This window comes from Epinephelus lanceolatus, chromosome 10, assembly GCF_041903045.1.
Source record: "Epinephelus lanceolatus isolate andai-2023 chromosome 10, ASM4190304v1, whole genome shotgun sequence".
Classification (NCBI taxonomy): domain Eukaryota; kingdom Metazoa; phylum Chordata; class Actinopteri; order Perciformes; family Serranidae; genus Epinephelus; species Epinephelus lanceolatus.
In genome coordinates this window covers 7,139,185-7,160,947 of record NC_135743.1, presented here as the reverse complement: position 1 = coordinate 7,160,947, position 21,763 = coordinate 7,139,185, and the positions used below count along the sequence as shown (strand labels likewise).

The 21,763-nt window shown below is 41.9% G+C and overlaps 1 protein-coding gene across 1 annotated transcript in view; it reads right to left on the bottom strand.

The window, feature by feature from the left end:
• thsd7ab (thrombospondin, type I, domain containing 7Ab) overlaps positions 1-21,763 on the bottom strand; it is a 245,121-nt gene that overhangs the window by 145,777 nt on the left and 77,581 nt on the right. The window contains exons 3-5 of the mRNA XM_033640340.2: positions 14,049-14,297; positions 12,787-12,971; positions 504-572 (exon numbers count right to left, since the gene is read on the bottom strand). Of these exons, the coding sequence (XP_033496231.2) occupies positions 504-572; positions 12,787-12,971; positions 14,049-14,297 (503 nt within the window). The remainder of the gene's footprint in view (positions 1-503; positions 573-12,786; positions 12,972-14,048; positions 14,298-21,763) is intronic.

Here is a 21,763-nt window from a genome sequence, read left to right as displayed (position 1 = left end):
AAAGAAGAGGCAAGAAAAGGAAACTGGAGGAGAGGAGAGGAGAGGAGAGAAAACAAGGATATAGTAGAAGACAGGAGTGGGGACAAGGAGAGAGGTTTCAAGAGGAAAGGAACAAAGATCAAAGAGAGAAGAAGGAGAGAGACAAAGAAATAAGTAAAGAAATAGGAAAGGCAAGGAAACAATAGGAAAAAGAAGAAGAAAAAAACAAGGAAACAAAGAAATAGGCAAGAAAAGGAAACTGGATTACAGGAGAGGACAGGAGAAGTGAGGAGAGGAGAGGAGAGGAGAGGAGAGGACAGGAAACAAGGATAGAGGAGAGGAAAAAAAAGAATAGAATAGAGGAAACAAGGATAGAGGACAGGAAACAAGGACAGAGGAGAGGAGAGGAAACAATGAGAGGAGGAGTGAAGAGAAAGGGAAAGGGGACATAAGAAGAGACCTGGGATGTATAAAGCAGAGGGAGAGTGTGGAGCTTCGTTATCAGCGTGACTAAAAACACCTACCTGTAATCTGGAAGGTGATGGAGAGGAGAGGGGGGACACTAGGCTTCTGCTGTCTTTGGGTCTGACCCGCTGCAATTACAGGGGAGATAGCGCTATTAGCTACGCACACACAGGGGAGACGGGGCACTATCAAACAAACACAGACAGTGACGGGAAATAGCACACAAGAGACGGGCAAAGACTAATGCAACAGCGACAGCAGGAGTGCCGGGCCTCGTATCACAGGCTTGTTTACAATTAAGAGCTTTAAGAACATGATTAAATCTGTCTTCAGTGGAAGATAAGTTCCTTTGTGCTTCATTTATTCTGACATGACCAAATCAGACCCACAGTTAATGATCAAAAACCACATGGACGTTTGGGGACGTCTTATCAAGTTGGAGATTTTGGTGTTGAGGGATCAAAAGAAATCTGATTACAGTTGTTTTTAACTTCAAAGTGACAGACTTAAGTGAGGTCTTTCCAGGCATTTAAAGGAACAGTTCAACATTTCACACTCATTTGAGTTTTCTATCCCAGATTGAGATGAAAAGATAGATAGCGCTCTGTGGTAAAGGGATAATTCACATGTTTTGAAGTGGGGTTATATGAGGAACTTACGCATAGTCAGTGTGTTAGCTACAGCAGGTGGAGGTGGGCATGCCTCCATTTTGGTAAAGCAGTCAATCAACTGATGGAGCAGCTGATTGATGGAAGGGAGTCAGCTGATAGATCACATGATTCCTTTCTATGCAACCAACTGGCAGATCTCATTCAGGGCGCCCTATTTAAACTGCTCTGGCCTGCCTCCTGTTGCTGCTTCCTCTGCAAGCTGCTTTGCAACCTGCCTCCACCCCAGCTCCTCCTTTTCATGCTGTGTCTGACTTATCAATGTCATTTCTGTTTGTTATTGATGCTGCTTTGTTCTGTTCCCGGGGGTCTTTGCTGCTGCTCTCCCTGCCTTAGGCTTTCCATGTAGGCGCATGGAAGGGCAGTGAGGTTTGCTCTCTCCGCCTTAGGTAGGGAGTCCCCAGAACAGAACCATACCGCCAAATTTAATATTGCAAATGGAAATAAAGTTTTCTTTGACTCAAGTGGTCCTGATTGAATGTATTTAGCCAAATCATTATCAGTTGAAGTGTACGCTATACTGAGAATATTTTCTCCGCTTTACCTTGCCACAGACAGCCCTTTCTGACGGGGAAGCTGTTGAAGGGGAACACCACCTAAATTAAGAATTCCAATATGGTATTTCCATGGCTGTGGAAAGTTCAATCAATATTTGTGAACATGACCTACTCTCTCTAAAAGCCAGAAAGCAGAGCAGTGAGTGTAAAACCTATGATGTCATAGGCTGTAAAATCTGGAGCTGCTCCATCAACAATGATAGGGAAATTGATTTTGTGGAGCCACAGCATGTTTGATTTCTTTTTTATACCCAAATAATTTCATTCTATCGTAGTGTTCAGAGTGCTGACACAGAAAATGTACCCATATACTCAGAACATTCCCCTGGGTGCTCTCAGTGCAATCTAGATTAGTGGTTCCCAACCGGTCCAGCCAGGTGGTCCAGATTTCTCAGAAGTCTTTAGTTCGAGGTCCACACAGTTCAATATATTTAACGTCACACTTGCATTTGGTCATGGCATCAAGCTAGTTCGCTGTCTCTGTCAAGTAGCTGTCCATTAGTGACTCATACTACAACAGGAAACAGCACTTCAAAATAAAAGCTCTGTGCTAGAAATTCACTGTACTTAAAAATAAGGTGTGTTTTTTTACAAACTTGACACAAGTCACTTGTGATCCATTTTTGGACTACAACCCACCAGTTGGGAACCAATGTCATAGGGTATAAAGTCTGGAGCTGCTGCATAGACACTGAATGGGAGCCTGATTTTGTGGAGCCACAGGATGTTTGATTTTCTTTTTTATACCCAAATTAGTTTTATTCTATTGCAGTGCTCTCAGTGCTGAAACAGATAATGCACTCATATACTCAGAACATTCCCCAGGCTGCTTTTAGTGTCATCTAGAACATCTTTCCCCATTCATTGTCTATGGAGCAGTTCCCCTCTAACAGCTTCAGTTCCCCATCTATGCTCTCGTCAAAGCCACCAGACTCCATTGACAAAATCAGCAATTTTGGCTTGCTGAACAAAGAGGGCTGCTCGTATACCGCTGCTTCGATCAGTTAGTTTGCTTGTCTCATTGTATGACTTTGGTGAATCCGAATTAACCACTTTGAAATGCCAAAGTCACACAATAACACAAATAAACTCAGTGATTGAGGCAGCTGTAGACCAACAGCTCCAGTGTTCAACAATGTTTAATTGCTGTTTTCACTAATGGAGTCTGGCTTAAAAGACAGTTATATAACAGCTTAATTTCCCTGTTGGAAATCTTGGTCTGACAGCAAGGTAAAGCTGTAAAAATACTCTAAATATAGCGTACACTTAAACTGATACTGATTTTTTTAGTTGGCTAGTATGTTTAGTTTACGTTTTAGTAAGTTTTGCGGCTACCTCCAACCACAGCCATGGTGGTATGCCTGTCTGCTTCTCAAAACTGGGGGTGTGCCAATGACATCTACTGTGGGTGATACACTGACTAACCCCACTTCAAAGGATCAAAACTATCCCTTTAAGTGGAACAGGAGTCAGGATGTCCACTCTGCAGGTGATCATTTAAAATATTTGCTCAACCTGTTCAGGAACAGAAACGTATGATTTTAGGAGAAGTTTCAAACTGGAACTATGTCTTGGCAAACAACAGCCAGGTGAACTGACTGTGTGTAGCACCCCAAAGTCTTGTGAGGTTGCCAGGTTTGGTAGTACTGTGCCTGTACAGAAACAAAAATCAAAACCTGTCTAGCAGCCCACGCTGTAGCTGGAGACTCTGCACAGAGGCACAAGGTGGGTGAGTAAACTTTCTCTTGGTCAAGACATAGCTCTACAAGTTGTTAGAAATAGTTGTTTTTACATTTCTGTTCATGTACTGATTGAACAAACAACACACACGGTGTACATAAAATAGCTTGAAGGATGATGGCAGGCATATCTCTGAACCTCTGTTCTGACAGAGCCGGGCTAGCTGTTTCCCCTTGCCTCTAGTCTTTATGCAAAGCTAAGCTAACCACGCTCTTCATTTAACACACAGACATGACACTGATATCGATTTTCATGTCTAATTCTCAGAAAGAAAGCAAAGGAGTGTATCTTTAAAAAAAAAAAAAGAACTAGTCGTTTTGTATCTTTTGTCACTCCACTTCCTCGCACTGTGATTTTGGTGCAATCTGAGTTCAAAAGACATTGTTCCAACCTGCAATGACAGTATGAACTTGAGTGTTTAAATAACCCCCCTCTGATACTCGCAGTATTAATGCACCTGTAAAGGCCCTTCTTGTCAAACACTGGGAAATGTGACCAAAATGTCTCTTACAGGGGTTGGGAAAAGTGCTATAGGGATCCATATGGTGCAGCAGCTAAGCAGAAACCAAACCCAAAGTTACACAGCCTTCGCTGAGAAAGCGCCGGATGACGTTACTTAGGCAGCGATACAGATCAAGGGTCAGATCGGAGCTACTCCTCCCGTAAAGATTAAGGTTAAGGTTTAGGAGGTGGTAAGCTGATTCCAGATCTTGGCCTGAGGGTATCTTCCTCCCCTTTTGCATGGTGATATTTATGCATGAGAGAGGGGAGAAAGAGAGTGCTGGTTGCAGCAAACTTCACTGAGCCACTGTCTGCATCTCTGTCTCTGTGGTGTGCTGGGAGATTACCCCCCAACAGAGGGGAAAGAAATCCTGCGCCAAGAAGATAAGAACTTTGTGCATGTGTGTACGTGTGTGTTTGTGCAGACACTCACACACATAAGTCACACACATTCCTGCACAGCTAACACCGCTCTCTGCATGCCTATATATATGAATCTTTAACTGTACGTTAACAGAGATCATAGGCACCACAACATGTTTAATTGCAGGTACATGGACTGTATGCTCTCACTCGCTATTTAGCATCTACATCTCTTAGGAAGGACATATAGTCTCATAGTGTACACACAAAACTTATTTCTATCATACAGTCTGCTTTGTCTGAACACAGTCTGTCGATGGATTTAATCCTGGCTACCAGACTCATTATTCGTTCATTAGGGCTGATACACAGAGAATCAAAGGACCCGAGATCAATTCAAAGTCTGAGAAACAATGTTTCAGCAAAGCAGATGCACTGCCAGCTCTCCCCTCACAAGTCATCCATCAAGAATTTATTCAACGTCAAGATAGGTTTAGATTAATATTAAAAGAAGAAGAAGACATATTAAAAAGAATAAAACGTAATAATCTGCAACACAGTCACGTAAACAAGTGTTTATTCTGGGGCTGATGTAACACAACAGTGATTTAGCTCACGGGCAGTTTATTAGAGCTTTCCAGCTGCAGGTCTAAACAAACACCTGAACTGAGTTACATCACCTCTCAAATAGGTTTTGTGTGTAGTTATTTCTGTCCTTTCTTAGTAACTACTAGCTGGTTTAAAACTTGAGCTGTAATAAATCTTCATTTATTCATTTCCGTAACAGCTTATCCTGTTGGGGGTCGCAGGGGGCTGGAGCCTATCCCAGCTGACATTGTGCGAGAGGCAGGGTTCACCCTGGACAGATCGCCAGACTATCACAGGACTGACACATAGAGACATGCTCACATTCACACCTACCGGCAATTTAGAGTCACCAGTTAACCTGCAGTGACAATGCTAGGTCTAGTAGAAAGTAGTAAATCTTGAAATATGTTCTAGTGAGAAGACAAATACTTTAGTGATGTGTAAAACATCTGCAGTACGGTCTTATCTGATGGTTTTAACAGGTCAAAAGATGCATTAAACTTACCTCACAATGCTTTGTAAATCTAGGTGTTACTCTTGTGTGGGAACTATGTGATTATGCTGACCTAGCTGACATTATCTGGTCCTTTAGTCTTATGTTAAACGCATAAAGTTCTGTAATTCGAGGCATGTTAGAGTGAAATATAGGAAAAACTAGTTTGTGTGGTGCAATGCATTTTGCTTAAATCTCCACTTTGTAAACAGTTACTTTAAGAACTGAGGTAAAGAAGCACCACCAACGAAGGACCAATGGCTAACAACTGTGGAAGAAATCTTTTTAATGGATAAACTGACACACATACTGAGACTACAAGAAGCACGGCAACAAAGAAAATGGGAAAAATTGACTCTATACAAGACTCAAAAAGACAATGCTGGACTGGAATAATACTCAGTAGATACACTAAGCCTTAGGGCTGTTAAAATGTGTATTTACCCAGTTTTGTTTCGTTAGCTCTTGTTATTTTATTATGCTGCTATAACTGACATGTCAGTGTCACAAAAATTGTTTTTTAGTTCAAGAATATTTAAAGATTCAAGCGAAAAAAATTGTTCTCTGAAAAGAAATTTTTGGTGCACTGAATGTGATTTCACTTTTTCAGGAGAGCAGAGTTTCTGTATCACGAGTAACCAGGTCAAAACATCTGGAAAGAGACATTGCTGTGGAATGGTGAAATCCCTCCCTTTCTGGTCGACCAACACAGGACCTTTTTTTAGAAAAAATACGTACATTGGTCAGCGGTGAGAGACATATAACGTTTTGATCCTGTTCAGCTGTGCCATGAATTACACATATGATGTTTGTCAATTCAAATGATAATTTTGCAAGTCAAGAAAGTTGAGGTTTTTTGTAAAACTGTAAAAAATACGTAATTAGACAACACAAGTTGCGTGTGTGACGTCATAACGAATGACTCTCACTGAAGCTACGATGCCTGTGTGTTTCGTACCAGGATGTACTCACATGAGCAATAGGTGTTGCTCGTTCTTTCATTTTCGGGCTGATAAAAAGACCAGGAGTAGCTGGATAAAACTTCAGGTAAGTACATTTGTCCATGGAGCATCGCTAAATCACCTCACTCAGTGGTTCCCAACTGGTTCTGCCATGGCTCCACATTTCTTATTACTTATTAGTTTAAGGTCCACACAGTTTGGCCATGTAATCAAGCTAGTTTACTGTCTCTGTAAAGCAGCCGTGCGTTGTCACTCACTGTACAACAGGAAACAGCACTTCAAAATAAAAGCTCTGTGCTTGAAATTCACTGTACTTCAAAATATAAAGTGTGCTTTTTACAAACGAGTCACTTGCAGTCCATTTATAATGAACCCACGACCTACTTTTGGACCGCGACCCACCAGTTGGGAACCACTGGCCTAGCTGGCTGGTGTTGGTGACGTATATCGTATGAGACGAGGAATGTATTTCACTGAGCGGTTTCACACTAAACCAAATAGTACTACAACAAACTGTGACTACTTTGACTTGAGAAATCATCTTTTAAATTGACAGACATCATATGTGTAATTCATACCATGATTCAAAAGGAATCCAAAAATCGTTTGTTTCTTACCATTGACTACCATACGTATTTTTTTTCCTAAATAAGGTCCCATTGAGGACACCAGGGCAGGGAGGGGTTTCCAGACCACTGAATTTATCATTAAGTCAAACTCTTCTGGTGCTGCCCTCACTGACGGCTATTTCTCTGGAAAAACAACTGAGCCAAACAAAATTCTGTAAGTAGGATTAAAGATTATGGCGTCACCTTCCTGTGCTAGAGCAACAAAAATGCAGCAGCAATAAAAAAAAATGGCTGGAAAAATTTCCAAAATGTGCATTAGACCTGCAGACACAAATCTAAATGGCCTCTCCCTTGTGTACAAAGTCAGAGTCACAGAGAAGGCCCAGTCAATCCTCGCTGACCTCAGTCACCCTTTGTTCAGTGAGTTCAGGTTGCTTCCATCTGGTCGCAGATATATTCTGCCAAGAGACAGCACCAGTAGGTGTAAGAGGTCGCTGCTCCCGGCTGCTGTCTGTCTGTTGAATAATATTATGTAATTCTTAGTGTTTTTCATTTCATGATGACTGTATTACTGCTGGCTGCGCAACAAATTGCCCCTCAGGGATACTCAAGATTACCCTCAACTGTTAAAACATGTATGGTAAATTACTGTCATTGTTTTATTTATGATGTAATGTAGTTTCATTATTTACGTCTTTGGTGTTCTTGTTTTTTTTTCCTGGAATGATTTGTAAAAGTTCTGAATAAGTTAAGTTATTACTATCATTACAAATGACTGCTTAAGGCAAAATTGCCTCACATGAACATAATGACGTGAAAATGAAATGACATTTTAGTCTGATTATTAGGGATTATTACTTACAGCTGATAGCGCCATACATTTACAACTTACACTTAACACCACCTGGGTGGACAGACTGAACTCCAAGCCCTCTGTGTGCGTGAGACAAACATCTCTACACGATAAGAACAAGTGGCGACCAGGCATCTCACCTCCTCTTAGACTTTGTCACTCTCTCTCACGCGATCAGCACCGTTGGCCTCCAAAAGCCTAGCCTCGACTAATGTCTTTAACACCCTGTTTAAGAGGGCAGCTTTGACTCTAAGCTGGCTTGACAAGTGTCAGAATTGGAGGCCTTTGCACTTGTGACCAGTGACAAGTCACAGCAGGACATGAGCAGACAAATCCTTGCTCTAAATGTCTCCTGGTTTAGTCAGGCTACAGGCTGGAGGTAGAGAAGTCGGTCAGCTGGTGCTGGGAAAATGATCTGGTCCTGAGCAGAGAGAAGACTCCTGACATGATCACAGACTTCAGAACAAAACAATCAATAAAAGCACCGATCCTCGTCCACAGCCAATCAGTTACAATAACCGACTCCTGCGAGTTTCTTGGCACACACATTAGCAATAACCTGAAATGGGACCTCAATGCCAACCACCAAATGCTAAAAGCCCAACAGAGGCTTTATTTCCTGAAACAACTCACAACACAGTCAGGCAGAGTCTACTGGTCCAACTTTACACAGCCACAATCCACAGCATCCTGCCGCTATCAGTTACTGTCTGGTATAGAAACACATCCAAGCACACAATAAACCTGAATTACTGCCTTGGGGTTGTATTTCTCCACCCACCAGTCAAGTCGCAGTTACAGTTTACATCAAGGTCTGTCCAGACTCATATGTAACCATTACAGTGAACATGCTTCAAATATGGATGGTGCTATGATGAAGCTACAAATTCTAAATATTCTGACACATTTTCAGCCAGCAGCACAGAAGATCTGTACAATCCGCACAGGTGTGTTATCATCTTAAATAATGACCAGAAAAGTAGTTTTCCATAGCATTATGACGTCACAGTGAAGTTGACTTTTGACCTTTTGGATCACTTCATGATTAGACATTTGTGTGATAAAGACCTGGCATGTGTACGGCCTCTAATTTCCAGGGCTGGTACCTGCGGTTATTCCACAGGCTAGTTAATAACATGTCGGGCAGGAAATCCAAAGTGTGGGATCATTTTGAGAAGGTGAAGGACGAACCCAAGGTGATATGTAAACTCATCTTCATTGGTCGACTACAAACATGACGTATCATCTGAAACATGGAAGTAGCTACATGCCCATTAGCCCACAGTGTCATTAACAGGCGGCTCGCTCAGTGTGTGATGTGCACTTGTAGATAAAATATAGGCCTATATTAATGAAGGTTCATTAGTACGGTTTTGTATTTCTCTGTAATGTAGCACAGTGTTAACAATGTTACTGATACTATTCTTTCTCACACCTTCAACTCAAACCACCAAAATATATCATTTAATCATTACATTAATATCATAAACATGCAGACGACTAGTTGACTAATGGCCCTAAATGATGACTATTGGTTGACTATGAAAATTCTTAGTTGGGGGCAGCCCTAGATATTAGATATCTCCATATCGTTTGTGCCAGATGTAATAAAATTCCCTCAAGGCGTTCCTGTTAGTTCACAAGGAAATAGATGTGAGGCCACAGTGACCTTGACCTTTAACTACCATAATCTAAACAATTCATCCTTAAGTCCAAGTGAGCATTCGTGCCAAATTTGAGGACATTTTTCAAGACGAAAACATTTTACCTCCGGCCACAGCTGGTGCCAGTGCAGAGACATAAGACAATGGACAGAATTATCACCAGAGCATGAAAGATTACAGGCTGCAAACTCCCCACGCTGGACTCTATATACACACAATGCACCATCCCACAAGCAATCAAGATCACAGACGACCCTCTTCACCCAGTTCACCATTTTTTCAGTGTCTACCCTCTGGCAGACAGCACAGGTCACAAAGAGGCAGGACAGAACGCCTTAACTGGAGCTTCTTCCTCAGAGCCATGCAGCCGATAAATACACAAAAGTCAGCCTAGTTGTAATTGTTAGTGGAGCTGTGTATTGTATGTTTTTCCTTTTTGTATTTAAGGCCTTTGTTTGCACTGATGTTGTATGTGGTGCACTGTCACAGCCACTCCATCTGTGTTGAGATTAATTCCAACACCCGTGTGGTAATGAAAGAAACTTGACTTTAAAAGCAGAGAGAATGGCGGTGGGAAGAAGTCTGTTAAAATGTTCAAACAGAGAGCTTGGAGCCACAGCGGGATATGTGAAGACAGAAGATAAAAAGAACATAGAGTGACTATTAATGTAAATGCGATATTGTATGTCATTGTATATTTGGACATGAGTCAACATGTAGGCTTATGTCTGTTTCAAGCATTTGATATGCAATTATCTGCGACAAATCCACCATGGGACGGCAGTTCTTATACGCTGCGTGGGATGTTGAAGGATGTAAGTTGTCATGTAACAGCATTTGATCAAATTTATTTGAGTTACACTTGAGAGTTCAACTGATTTGTTTCAGGCTATGCTGTGTGCGCTGTAAGATTTGATGTATGCAATGTCAGTGTTGACTGGTTACAGTATCGAAGGAAGATGGTTGATTCCCAGCCTCCTGAGATCAATACGGCTAAGATGTGCAAGTGACAAACTAATCATATAAAAATCACAGAGGACAGTGGAGATATTGGAGAAAGAGCAGAGGCCAAAAACGAGAGACTGAAAATAAAACACCTGGAAAAACTGGCAGACAGAAGGAGTGGATTAGATATTGTCACTGAGCAGCAATTTAAAGTGAAGGAGAGCATGTTTCTTTGAATTCTTTAATGGGTTTATGAATCCCAATCTGCGACGTTCCAGAAATAAGTTTTTGTTAAAAGGAAAGTTCAGTTTTTTTGAAGTACACATCTGTAATCAGTGTATAGCCTACAGAAGGAATCAGTCAGCATGCTCTCAGTTTGGAGAAGCAGACAAGAGCACTGACATGAAAGCTAAGCAATGTACAGCTGTGGATGGGGGCAGCAGCAAAATGTATTTAAGACACCAAAAACATCAATATCAGTTTAATTTAACACTATATTTAGGATATTTTCACAGCTTTACTTTGGCGTCAGATAGCGATTTCCAACAGGGAACTAAAGCCGTTATATCGCTCTCTTCAAAGCCAGACTCCACTGAGAAAAACAGTGGTTTACATCCTTAAACAAAGCAGCTCCTCGTCTACTACTGCCTCAGTCGGTTTGTTTGTAACACAAACTAAGGGTGCTTTCACACCGGCCCTGTTTGGTTCGGTTCAATCAAACTCAAGTTCGGTTGCCCCCTCAGTGCGGTTCGTTTGGGCAGGTATGAACACAGCAATCACACTCGGGTGCAACCCCAAACAGCTAAACTCTGGTGCAGTTCGTTTGTGGTGAGAACGTGCTCCGGCCTTGATCTGAACCAACTGCAGTCACATGACACATTGTTTGGGTTAAACATGAGCATGTTACAGTCCTGGAGGATTATTAATGTGCACCTCCTCCTGTACTGCCTTAATATGCACATTCAGCACATCCAATGCATCAAAACATTGTTTTCTAGTTGGAGCCGCGCCTCGTTTTCAAACTGTATGGTTTGACTAAAATGAACAATGACAGCAATATAGTCCACGATGAGCAGCGCTAAAATCAACCTGCGCAGTTGTCCCTCCATTGAGACATTAGAAAGTATCACATTTATCTTGTGTCAGCGTTTTGATTACTTCCTGGATTTTTCCCACATGGAAATTCTGACCAATCAAGAGCAGCGCTTGTAAATGCTGCCGTGAGAACATGAATTATACAACTTTGTGACAAAATTAATCACTGATTCGGACCAAAGCAAGGCAACTCTAGGTCTGAAAGCACCCTAACTGATTGAGGCAGTGATAGACCAGCAGCCTTTCTTGCTCAACGAGGTAAAATTACTGTTTCTGTTATTGGAGTCTTGTGGCTTTGCCAAGAGGGGTAACTGAGGCTGTTAACAGCTTCCTCTTTGGAAATTGATGTCTGACTGCAAGATAAAGCGCTACATATAATGTACACTTAAACTTGTATTGATTTTTGTAGGTGGCTAATATACGTTGTTGCATAGCAGTATTGCTTAACTTCCGGGGCAGCACTCCTTCATGCTTTTCCAAATCCGAGGCATGCTGACCGCCATCTACTGTAGGTAACACACTATGGATAAGTACCTTATACAACCCTACTTCAAAAAATCTGAACTATCCCTTTAAGACTGTCTGAAGCTTGACTGTCCTCTCCCATTCAAAACCCTGTACAAAACTTTGATTATTAATCCTGCAGCAACAAGCAGCTGGTTGAAGGATTCTGCATGATAATGCCTCCTGAAACATAATTCATACATATGTGAAAATGTTCTCAGAAAAAAAAAAAAAGTTGCCCTGAAAACATATTTCTTACCACAAGTGATATATGGAAATGCTAAAGATCTGAAGCCAAGTTTTCAGGGGGCTTCAACATTATACTAATGGTCCATATGGCACAGACTAATGCTACCTCCAAATGTGAGTTCATACTGAACACAAAGCACATTCTATAGATGGTTTGATCGCATATTAAGTCAATGCAAAGAAGCGAGTCGCTGCGAACAGATGCAAATTTTCTCTGGAGGGCACAAACTGAGGTGCAGATGCATCCTCACAAGTTGAAAATGTTTCACCATGAGGGAAAAATTGGAGCCTTTCACATTAATAAACGTGCAGAGGAAGAAACAGAGAGGATGTCTGGAGGAAAAAAAACTGGAGTTCCTGGTTTTTTAAAATCAGTCAGAGGCACAGTCAGAGGTTGCTAGCTTACTACAGCGTATGTCTGTGCAGCTGGTACACTGGCTGTTTCAGGCAAAAACTGCAGCTGTCAGTTTTTTTTGGCTCAATGTGGACTTTTATGAGGAGATGTTAACAGAGATTTTCCATGCAGGCAGTTAACAGCAACATCTTCAGGAAATGAATGTTGATGTTTTTTTTTTTGTTTTTTTTTTTTACCTTTGTCCTTTTCTCTGAGGTCGTTGAGGTATTTTAGAAGCTCAGCGTTGGCCTGGACGCAGTAAACTTCCCTGGTCTGCAGGCCTCCCCCACAGAGCCCTGTCAGGTTGCTACGCCGACGGTCCTGTTGGCTTAGCAACGAGTCAACCCGGCAGTCGCTCCACTCTGTGCTTCTCCAGGTGTAGCTACAGAGGAAGAGATCATGCATGTTTCTGTGTGGGTGTAACGTGGTGTCAAAGTACAGCACATTTACAGTCCTGCAGACCTAACTTTAGCACTTCAAGATGTGTTGCATGGATACAACATATTCAGTCTCAGTTTTTCTGAAAACATGATAAACGGCACTTTTCAGTTAACTGAAGTATAACGTATACACTATACACATATTTCATAGCCACCAGATTTGCTTTAATAACTGTTATTTAACCACCAGTTTAAGAATTCATCTACCTGAAAGAGGAAAACACACACTACTAGATTTTCGAAGACACAAGTGACACAAGCTTTTTGTACATAATGATGGATATTTGTTTCATAATTACAATCTAGAGGCTTGTTCCCACAGCTGGTGGTAAAGTAGTGATGTGGTGTGACAGTGAGAAGTGTCAGCAGACAACAAAAAACTGTGAAAGGAAACCTGGAATCAAACATTCAGGTCTAAGTTTTTGATTTCTAGGTAAAGAAAGAAATGTATCTCAAACACGCTCCAGGATGAGAGTATGAATTTGGCAATAGCTGTGTCAACATAATATAGGATCAAAGTGAGGGAAATAAAGGCCATCTGTGACTGTGAGTCTACATTTAGAATATTTGTGTGTGTGAAAGAGTTTGTGGGACTTTATGTCTGGCACCAGCCCAAGCGCTTATACCTATCTATCTTCATATGCTACCGCCTACACACACGCACACACACGTCCATGGGCCACCCAGGAGAATAAATTAGCTTGGTGATATGAGTAAAGGGAAACAAACAGGAAAGCTTGCGCAGCCTCGGCCGGGTTGAATACCAGACATTTACTGTATTTTTGCCTGAGCTTTAATGGAATACAGAACGAATCCCCGCAGAGGTTTTTGTGCTGTGGCGTGCTCTTAAACAACGCTGGAGGAGGAGGATATTATCACAACCTAACATGCAATTGTGTCCCCGTGAAACACGAGCGCCTGTTGAGTCTCTGTTACACTTTTCACTCAAATTCAAAAATCCCCTGCTCACTCCCCGCTGTGCTTCCCACCTCCCTCCCCCGTTATCAGGTCAAACTCACGTGGCGCAGGGCGGCACGCCATCACCCTGAGGTTCACACGGCTGCCACTCCTCCAGCGGCGGGCACGCTGCGCCTTCGCCCACAGGGAACTGAAGAACCTGTCTGCTCCGAGTGCGATTGCCTATGGGGGACTCTGGGTCCACACAGGTTTTGGAGCAGGGGCCCCACTCGACCCAGTCGGTCACCTGGCAGTCCTTGGGGAGGACGCAGGACTGGATGGTCAGCGGCAATTCTCTTGGTCCGCACAGACTGGGGAAGGACAAAGAGGAGAAGAACAGGAGGGAGTGAAGGTTTGGTTATTGAATTGATCAGAGCAGAATAAGAGGAGTGCTTAGACTGCACAAAGAAAGACTTTTATGTAAACTAGAATTACCGTCAGTCAACTTTCTCTCACAGTTTACATCCACGTCTGTGAAAATATGAATGCTTCATACACAGAAGATTTAAACAATCAGCACAGTTTTAAGATTAGTGTCACCAATTCAGTATCTGTCCAAATGTCTCCCCTTCTGCTCCTGAGATATGATGCTGAATAATGGCAGGAAAAAGCAAGACAATTATGATGTCATAGTTAAGTTGACCTTTGACCTTTCGGATATAAAATCATCACTTCATCATTTTATCCTGTTAGACATTTGTGTGAAGTTTTGTCATAATTAGCGTAGGAATTCTTGAGTCATGGCCAAAAACATATATTGTGAGGGCACACTGACCTTTGACCACCAAATTCCAGTCAAATCATTCTTCAGTCCAAGTGGACGTTTGTGCCAAACTTGAAGACATTCCTTCAAGGTGTTCTTGAGACATTGGGCTCACAAGAATGAGACAGACAAGGCCACAGTAACCCTGACCTTTGACCTATGACCACCAAAAGCTAATCAGTTCACCTCTGAGTCCAAGTGAACATTTGTGCCAAATTTGAATCAGAAATTCTCTCAAGGCATTCATGAGATAACGCATTTACAAGAATGGGGACGTGCACGTACAGACGGACAAATGGACAACCTGAAAACATTTTATGCCTCCAGCTACAGCTATCTCGAGCCTAGCCTACCCCAGCTGACACTGGGTGACAGGCAAGGTTCACCCTGGACAGGTCACCAGATTATGACAGGGCTGACACATAGAGACAGACAACCATTCACACTCACATTCACACCTACGGACAATTTAGAGTCACCAATTAACCTGCATGTCTTTGGACTATGGGAGGAAGCTGGAGTAGCCAGAGCAAACCCACTCTGACATGGGGAGAACATGCAAACTCCACACAGAGGGGCTCCACCACCCAGGGGTTCTAACCTCCCACCCTGGGTTCGCACCAGGAACCCTCTTGCTGTGAGGCAACAATGCTAACCACTGCATCACCGTGCCGCCGAACCCACGTGATAGTGTGTCTATGACCATCTATCACACCCCCCATATCTCGTTCTCCTGGGAGAAAAGCAAAATATAATCAGAGAAAAGCAGCACATATGGATATCTAAGAAGCTAAGCATTTGATAAATCGGACAATTCATTTTTCACAGACTGACCTGTACTAAGTGACAAAACTCAACAAACAGTAAATAAGCCTCACATCTCTCCAACTGTGGATCCTTTTATATGTCTGTTACTCCATAGCATGAACTGGTCACAGAGTATATTTAATGTAAACAGAATCAGTGTGCAGCTCACTGACGCCTCATTACGGTGATGTTAAATCTTTTAGTTACCTCTCTCTACAATTTAAATGTCATTGTGCCAAGATGCCTTAAAGCCATGGTTTACGGCCTTTGAACATGTCAGAGCTACAGATATGTGACACTGCAAGTGGTGAGCATAGCTTCCCTTTAAAGCCTCTGCCCTTGACTGGTGTCACAGTTTGTCATTAGCTACTCTCATTAGCATACACACAGCATAATCAGTTTTACATTAGGAGTAAAACAGGAGTGGTGTGGTGTGGTGTGTGTATCCCTAAGTGTTAAGACAACCAAAACAACCTCTGATCAATCGCTCACACACATCTTTTGATCATCTAAATGGCATTAAGATGTAATGAATAACCCGTGCTCTCTTTGGGCCTCTTCCGAATCATTAGAAATTTGTTCTAACTAAAGCCGACTGCTTTCTGCTACTCAGTCTGGTTGTCTTTCCCCTTGAGGCGTTGCAGCTGACGAGCTATTAGTGCTAATTACAGCTCTGCTTCATTTAGAAACCTCTCATTTAGACGTTGCCACCACACTTCACCTCCAGCAACTCAGACTTTTGGTATAAATGAGCAAATGTATGAGCTGAGCATGAGCTGTGTTTTTCCCCCTTTCTTTTAAACTCCTGTGTCTTTGCAGATTAAAACACCTCTGCAGTCTTTGAAGTGGTACAGAAGCGACACTGTGAAAAATCTTAGTTTTGTTTTTCTGCCAAACACACTTGGTGTGCCGGCTGATTTTGCATCAGAGGGAAACAATGAGGAATTTAAACAGTGAGTGTGATGCACCCAGGGTGATGGCTCGATTTCCTGTCTCCGATGGAACTTCTTGTGTTTTAAAAAGCCCCTAATGCAGCCAATGACCCATTTTCGCTGCAGCTGGATCCTTTGAGTCTTCTCTCGTTTGTTGTGTGCATGCCCGAGCGTTTTTTTGGGAGATTTTCAAAGTTGCAAAAAAGAAGTCATTATTTCTTCATCTCAGTCATTCAGACAGAATGAGGACACAATCATTCTCTATTTAAATAAATAAGATGATGTCTGAAAATGTTCATTTTTAAGTCTGTAGGTTTTACACACAGCAGCCTGCAACAATGGACTCCAAGGGCTTTCACACAAAATAAAAGCAGTCGCAAAGTTTCCATATTTTAATACTCGTGCACTCATTACTTGAACTGCATTCATCAAAACAGCGTGCTGAGGAAATGGTCTAAAAACATAATTCTATGTGGGTCAAGTGATTAGAAAGGGTCTTTTTTTACAATTTAAAGGAAAGAAGGAGAGGAGAAGCAAAATTATAGCACCATGTGGGACCCTCATTATTAAATGCAGTGACGTAATGTCATACACCCCCTAAGCAGCACAGCAGAGAAACTGTAAAGGTCAAGCTTGATTAACAAGTGGAAGACTGAGTTATAAGGAAGCGGCATGTTTGGGACGAGGCGAGGACTATGGAGAAAGTAAAGGCCCAATGACAGATGTTCATCAAACAAAATTGGAAATGAAGCGAGCAAGATGTTCAGCGAGCGTCTGGCTAGGATACGACTGGGTTACTGCTTCACTGGGAAGTTTGTTCCACTTTTTACGAAAGTGGCAAAAACAACTATGAATATTTCAGGACAAGAAATAAACAAGTCAAGGATTAATATTTATGCTCCTAAGGGCATGTGAGTTGTTTTCATGGTTCCTTTGAAATATTTGATCCCAGTCACTACTGTGAGCTCTGCGCCAACAAAGCATTAATGAACAGATTTAGTACATAATTGATCAAATCTTAGAGTACAGTGGCATGTGACAGATATGACTTGCTCTACTGACATTGTCACTGATTCTTTCTTTGAGATCAGAGGACCTTGTGAAAGCCCCAAATCCAAGTTTCTAGGGAACAGCGATGACATTTTCAGTTACTGTCAGTCAAGGAACAGAAACAGAGATGATAGAGCCACAGAAATAGCTCTTTAGAAGAATCGCTGATTACCTTCCAGTCATCGAACACAGACATCAGCGGGTTTTAAGGATAACAGAAATAAATACTGTGACAAGAAGCTGAATTTACTGACTACCACTTGATTTGTTTTTAATAGCCATCAAGATAACAACGGTGTGAAAAGTGGACAGCAGCTAGAGATTTGTCAGCTTGTCTGAACAATGAGGGCGAATTCCTAAAAGGATCACACAGTTTTTGTGGCCACTAAACCTGCACAAATAAGACAGAAGAAACCCTTTAATTCTCAAAATGCACCCTGAACTGCGCTGCCAAGCAAATAGTGTCTTGATGCTCCTGTACTATTTGTACATACATGTATCAAAATGAGGTAATATGCAAACTTTTGATGCAATATTGCAAAGGCAAAGATTGAAGGCAGCTGAAGACACAGAGCTACCTGTTAGCCTGACAGTGACATAACCCTGCGGCTACCCTGCTGCCATGGCAGGTATCTGCAAACATGTATACAATAATATGTCAATAACTTTACCTTGTTTGGTGATGCTGAATGATGTCAGCTTCTCTTCTCTTCTATCTAAAATACAAGTTGTACCAACCTACAAAACTACCTTTCATCCGCGAGTCTACGGTCAGTGTTAGCATAAATAATCTGAACTCTTGTTTATCTGAGGGTGTCAATCCTTGTGATCTGGCTTCTTCGATGAGACATCAGAGTCTACAAGACACATTTTTCTCTTCTTGGAAAACACTGACGTTTCCCTAGTGAGCACTGATTTTATTTGTGTGACATAAAAGAACGCTGGATTGTTTCCTTCGCTGTTGAGTCAGACAGAATAGCTAATGTTATGTTAGCTCTGGGAGCAGCTGTCTTCCTTAACTACATTTAGTTCCACATTAAGACACTGTACGTTAATGTGCTAATATAAACTGTGCAGTATTTAACCCCTTAACATTCACATCATGACAGAGTGATGGTTCTCTGATCCTGATGGTCATATTGGCCACTTTCTCTGAGGCGGTCGGAGTAGAAATATAAACACAAGTTAGTATCGCAATATTTTGCATGGAAATGTTTTATCGATACTGGGATGCCAAGTTTTGATTTTTTTTTTATTGACTACCCATCCATCCATTTCTCATACACTTATCCTGGGCTGTTTCATGGGAGCAGCACGCTGAGCAAGGTATTCCAGACGTCCCTCTCCCCAGCAACACTTTCCAGCTCCTCCTCGGGGCTGCTGAGGCGTTCCAAGGCCAGATGATATATATAATTCCTCAGGCATGTTCTGGGTCTGCTCCGGAGCCTCCTCCAACTTGGACGTGCCAAGAAAACCACTAACAGGAGGTGCCCAGGAGGATCCTGATCAGATGCCTGAATCACATCAACTGACCCCTTTTGATGTGAAGGAGCAACGGCTCTACTCCGAGCTATCTCAAGATGTCTGAGCTCCTCACCCTATCTCTGAGGCTGAGCCCTACCACCTTTCGGGAGGAAACTCATTTACTGACTGCTTGTACCTGCATTCTCATTCTTTTGGTCACTAATAAAATCTCAGGACCACAGGTGAGGGTTGGGATGTACATGGACCAGTAAATGGAGAGTCTTGCCTTCTGGCTCAGCTCCCTCCTTAGTAGTTAAGCTAGAACAGGGGTCGGCAACCTTTACTATTAAAAGAGACAGTTTTGTCTAAAAAAATGGGGGAAAAAAGGTCTGTATGGAGCTGCAAAGCATATTCTAGCCTTTTAATGAAGGTATCTAAATTTCTAATGGCTCCAAATGAGCAATCATTAATATCTTTTACCACATGGTGGCTCCTCTGCAGTGGGCTAGTCATGATTCTTTGCTACTAACTTCGCAGCGTTGGCAATGACAGCAAAAAAATCTTTCCACACACGATTAAATTCTAATTTTCCTTTTCTGGATTTGGAATCCAAAGGTAGCCTAGCGCGGGAGACTCAAGATGAGCCACTGCCACTGAGGTTTGGCAAAATTTAGAGGAAAAGGCACCAGGTCGTACACGTATGACGCACAGTTCAGTTGAAGAAATGTTAAAACATATTTTAACTGGTGTGTAGCCTACACATTTTTACCATTGGAGAATGTAAAATCACTTTAAGCCTAGAACTATGATGTATGAAAATAAAAATGCTGAAAAATAACAGTCACTGTAGAGGGGATAAAGAGCCACATGTGGAGCTGTGCTGCAGGTTGCCTAACCCTGAGCCAGAATAATGGCAGTTCAGCTAGGTATTTAACTATCTATAGACTGACACAAACACATGAATGACTTGCACTGATGGGCCTCATACTCTGCACAGATCACTGCTCTACCACCCACACAAATCAGATAAACAGTAAACAGCATGTTATGTCTTCTGGCACGACCACGAGTTAAAATTGCTGGAGCAGCTTTCGTCCTGTCGCTTCAATCAAACAGCCGGAAAACCGACTAATTTCAGCATCATTTCGGTGTCACTTCAGCTGCAATTACAACAGAAAGCAGAAAAAAGAAACCGTGCGTGGCTACTTTCATGCTCACTAGTGTAATTATACCTAGGAGGATGATTATGGATGTGTTTTTGAGAGATGGATGCATGTAAATCTTTTCTAAATCTGGGCAGAGTGTGTCTCCAACCAGTGGGGAAGTGGTTTTAACACCCAGATTTAAAACACTTCCTTGACAAAGCATAACTTTCCCCTCCTTCACAGATACGTGACGTGGTTAATGAGTGATATCGCCAATTATTCAGTCCTTGTCTGACTCTTGTTTTTGAAGACCTACTGTAAAGGTTTACGCTGATGGTGCCTTCCTATCAGATGTGGCGGCCTGCGCTGCTGCAGTCATTTATTGGAAATAAAATGTTTGATGTGCGTTTTAGGCAGAGACTTCTGCTGAGAAATGAGAAGGAATTGAGAGTCATTTGATGTTTCTTATTTCCAGTCGGAGTGGTGACTTTGTAGCTCGTAGCAATAATAATGTAAGGGCGAGAGGTTAGATCCCACATGAGTTTACCAACAGTATAACTGGTGCAAGTTAATATAGCAGGAGCATGAATTTTGGATAGAAGTGCTCACTGAAGGCCTAATATAATGACCTATTCAGGTAATGATCTTTTACATAATACTGTTCAAAATGACTGAGTTGTTCTATCTTTTATTCTGCTCTGACTGCTTCTTTCAAGCTTGTTTTTCTCATCGAGATTCGAGAGATTAGTGGACTACTTAAATAGATGTTGCGACCCTCGCTAGTCTGCACCAGAAATACTAGTCAGTTAAACTTATTAAAATTATTGTCATTTAATGTAATTGCATGCATCCAATAAAAAATGTAATTATAATTATCAGGCATGTTTGCTTAAGATTAAGAATATTATCTTGAATACACATTATTTGTTAACTTTTATTTTGTGAGCTGTTTTGTAGGATACAACAATACAAAATGGCTCTTGTAATACTATAATGTCATATAATATCATGTTTAACCTTATCTAGTAAACTGTGCCTCTACTTAAACTCTCTTCTGAGATGACAAGTCTAAGTTTAAACTTCTATTTGAATGTCTGGGAAATTATTTGTTAGGAAGTTGTTAGGAGCGGCTGTGGCTCAGAGACAGAGCAGGACGTCCTCCAATCAGAAGATCGACGGTTCGATCCCTGGCTCTTTGAGCCTGCATATCTTAGTATCATTGGGCAAGATACTGAACCCCAAATTGCTCCCAATGGCTGTTCCATTGATGTGCGAGTGCGGGTGAATGGTTACTGAGTAGCAGGTGGCTCCATGTATGGTAGCCTCACACACCAGTGTGTGAATGGGTGAATGTGACATGTAAAGTAAAAGTGCTCTGAAAACTAGAAAAACTACACTAGTGCAGTCCATTTACCATTTTTTAACATCCCTGATATCTTTGCAGCTTTACCCTACAAACTTGACTCTGACAGGTTCAGTGTGTCAGATTTAGGGAGATTCAGTGGTATCTAGCTGTGAAGACTGCAGATTGCAACCAGCTCAAACTTGTCCTAGTTAGAATTCCTGGAGCTACCAGTAGCTGAATCATCCACAGAGGTCTCTTCCTCTCCAAAACA